This window comes from Galeopterus variegatus, unplaced genomic scaffold (assembly GCF_000696425.1).
Source record: "Galeopterus variegatus unplaced genomic scaffold, G_variegatus-3.0.2 Scaffold14039, whole genome shotgun sequence".
NCBI lineage: Eukaryota > Metazoa > Chordata > Mammalia > Dermoptera > Cynocephalidae > Galeopterus > Galeopterus variegatus.
In genome coordinates this window covers 24,888-26,253 of record NW_007740150.1, presented here as the reverse complement: position 1 = coordinate 26,253, position 1,366 = coordinate 24,888, and the positions used below count along the sequence as shown (strand labels likewise).

The 1,366-nt window shown below is 42.9% G+C and overlaps 1 protein-coding gene across 1 annotated transcript in view; it reads right to left on the bottom strand.

The window, feature by feature from the left end:
* Position 1: 1 nt before the first annotated feature.
* Positions 2 to 1,366, bottom strand: part of LOC103581830 (leucine-rich repeat-containing protein 37A3-like) — a gene marked incomplete at its 3' end in the record, with an annotated part of 13,372 nt that continues 12,007 nt past the window's right edge. Inside the window, exons 4-5 of the mRNA XM_008563572.1 lie at positions 998 to 1,272; positions 2 to 730 (exon numbers count right to left, since the gene is read on the bottom strand). Of these exons, the coding sequence (XP_008561794.1) occupies positions 2 to 730; positions 998 to 1,272 (1,004 nt within the window). The remainder of the gene's footprint in view (positions 731 to 997; positions 1,273 to 1,366) is intronic.

Sequence of the window (1,366 nt, the reverse complement as noted above, 5' to 3'; positions counted from 1 at the left end):
TGTAGTTACCAGTTTTCCATTGGTCCGGATCCCATTCTGCTTTGGACGCCTTTGATTCCTGCTGCTCACTGACAAGCTTCATTGGGAGGCCTGTTCTGGAGATGAGCTTGGTACAAGCCATTTGTACGTGGGACTCAGAGCAGTCCATTTTCAAAGTCCGGATAACATGAGAAATGAGCCTTCTCATGTCATTGTTGGACATGAGGGATTGTAGGTGCTGGTTTAGCTGAAATTCAAATTGATCGCCTGGGGATGAAAGCGATGGGTGACTGAAGTCTTTGTGCTTGAGGGGTAAGTCAGTCTCTGGGCTGCGGTATTCCCATTGTGTTTCACTGGATTGTTTAGCAGTTGGCACTGACTTTAATGCAGTCACAGGAGAATCTGCAGCAGAATTCTTGTGGTGCTCTGATCCCTCTTGATGCCCTGACCCCTCAATGATGCTCTGATCTCTCACTTGTTGGAAGTGCCTTTTCTTTTTGCCTCTTGGCCCCTTGAGGATTCTGTTCATCCTCTGCCGCCTTTCACCTACACTCTCAATGATGCTCTGATCCCTCACTCGATGCTCTGATCCCTCTTGATGCTCTGATCCTTCAATGATGCTCTGATCCTTCCTGATGCTCGGATCCCTCATTTCTTTGAAGTGCCTGTTCTTTACGCCTCTTCTCCCCTTGAGGACTCTGTACGCTCTCTGCAGCCTTTTCCCGATACTCTCAAGCTTTGCGAGGCTGTTCTCCTGTGGTTGGGCAGTTTCTAATTTCTTTAAAAATAGTTGGTGTTTAACTTTGGGTCCTAAAAGACTAGACTGCATATGCATGGCACTTTTTTCTTTCTTCTTAACCTCATCAATTTTTTCTTCAATTTCTGTATCTATCAAATTTTCAAGAAAATAGAGCTTCCTCAATTTATTTGTGTAGGGTGAGTTGTTGGATTCAGGTATAAGAGAGGGGCTATTTGTATTTTTTTTCAAATAATCCAGGGGTGTATCTTCATCCTGCACATTTGAAAGAATCAGTTTAATGAATGGTAATAATGTTGATTGTATATCTTCTAGGTTTCCCTTGGATAGATAAGATAATAGGTAATTTAGTGCATGTGTAATTTCACTTTTATCATTTAGGTCTAGCTGCTTCTTCATATTTGCCCAGTTTGTGCCAGTTTTGTCTGAGAATGCCTTCTCTGGCTCAATCATCAGCTCGGTGCTTGTGTTCTGCTTCCGAGCTCTTAATATCTTCATGAATCTTCCTTCTGGATTCTTTAGAGATGCCTCTTCAACTGTCAAAAGAGAAGAGACTGCTTTTGATAAGGAAGGCTCATGGAACAGCTTTTTGTCAGGCCACAGGTATACACCCCAGTCAAATAAATTAGG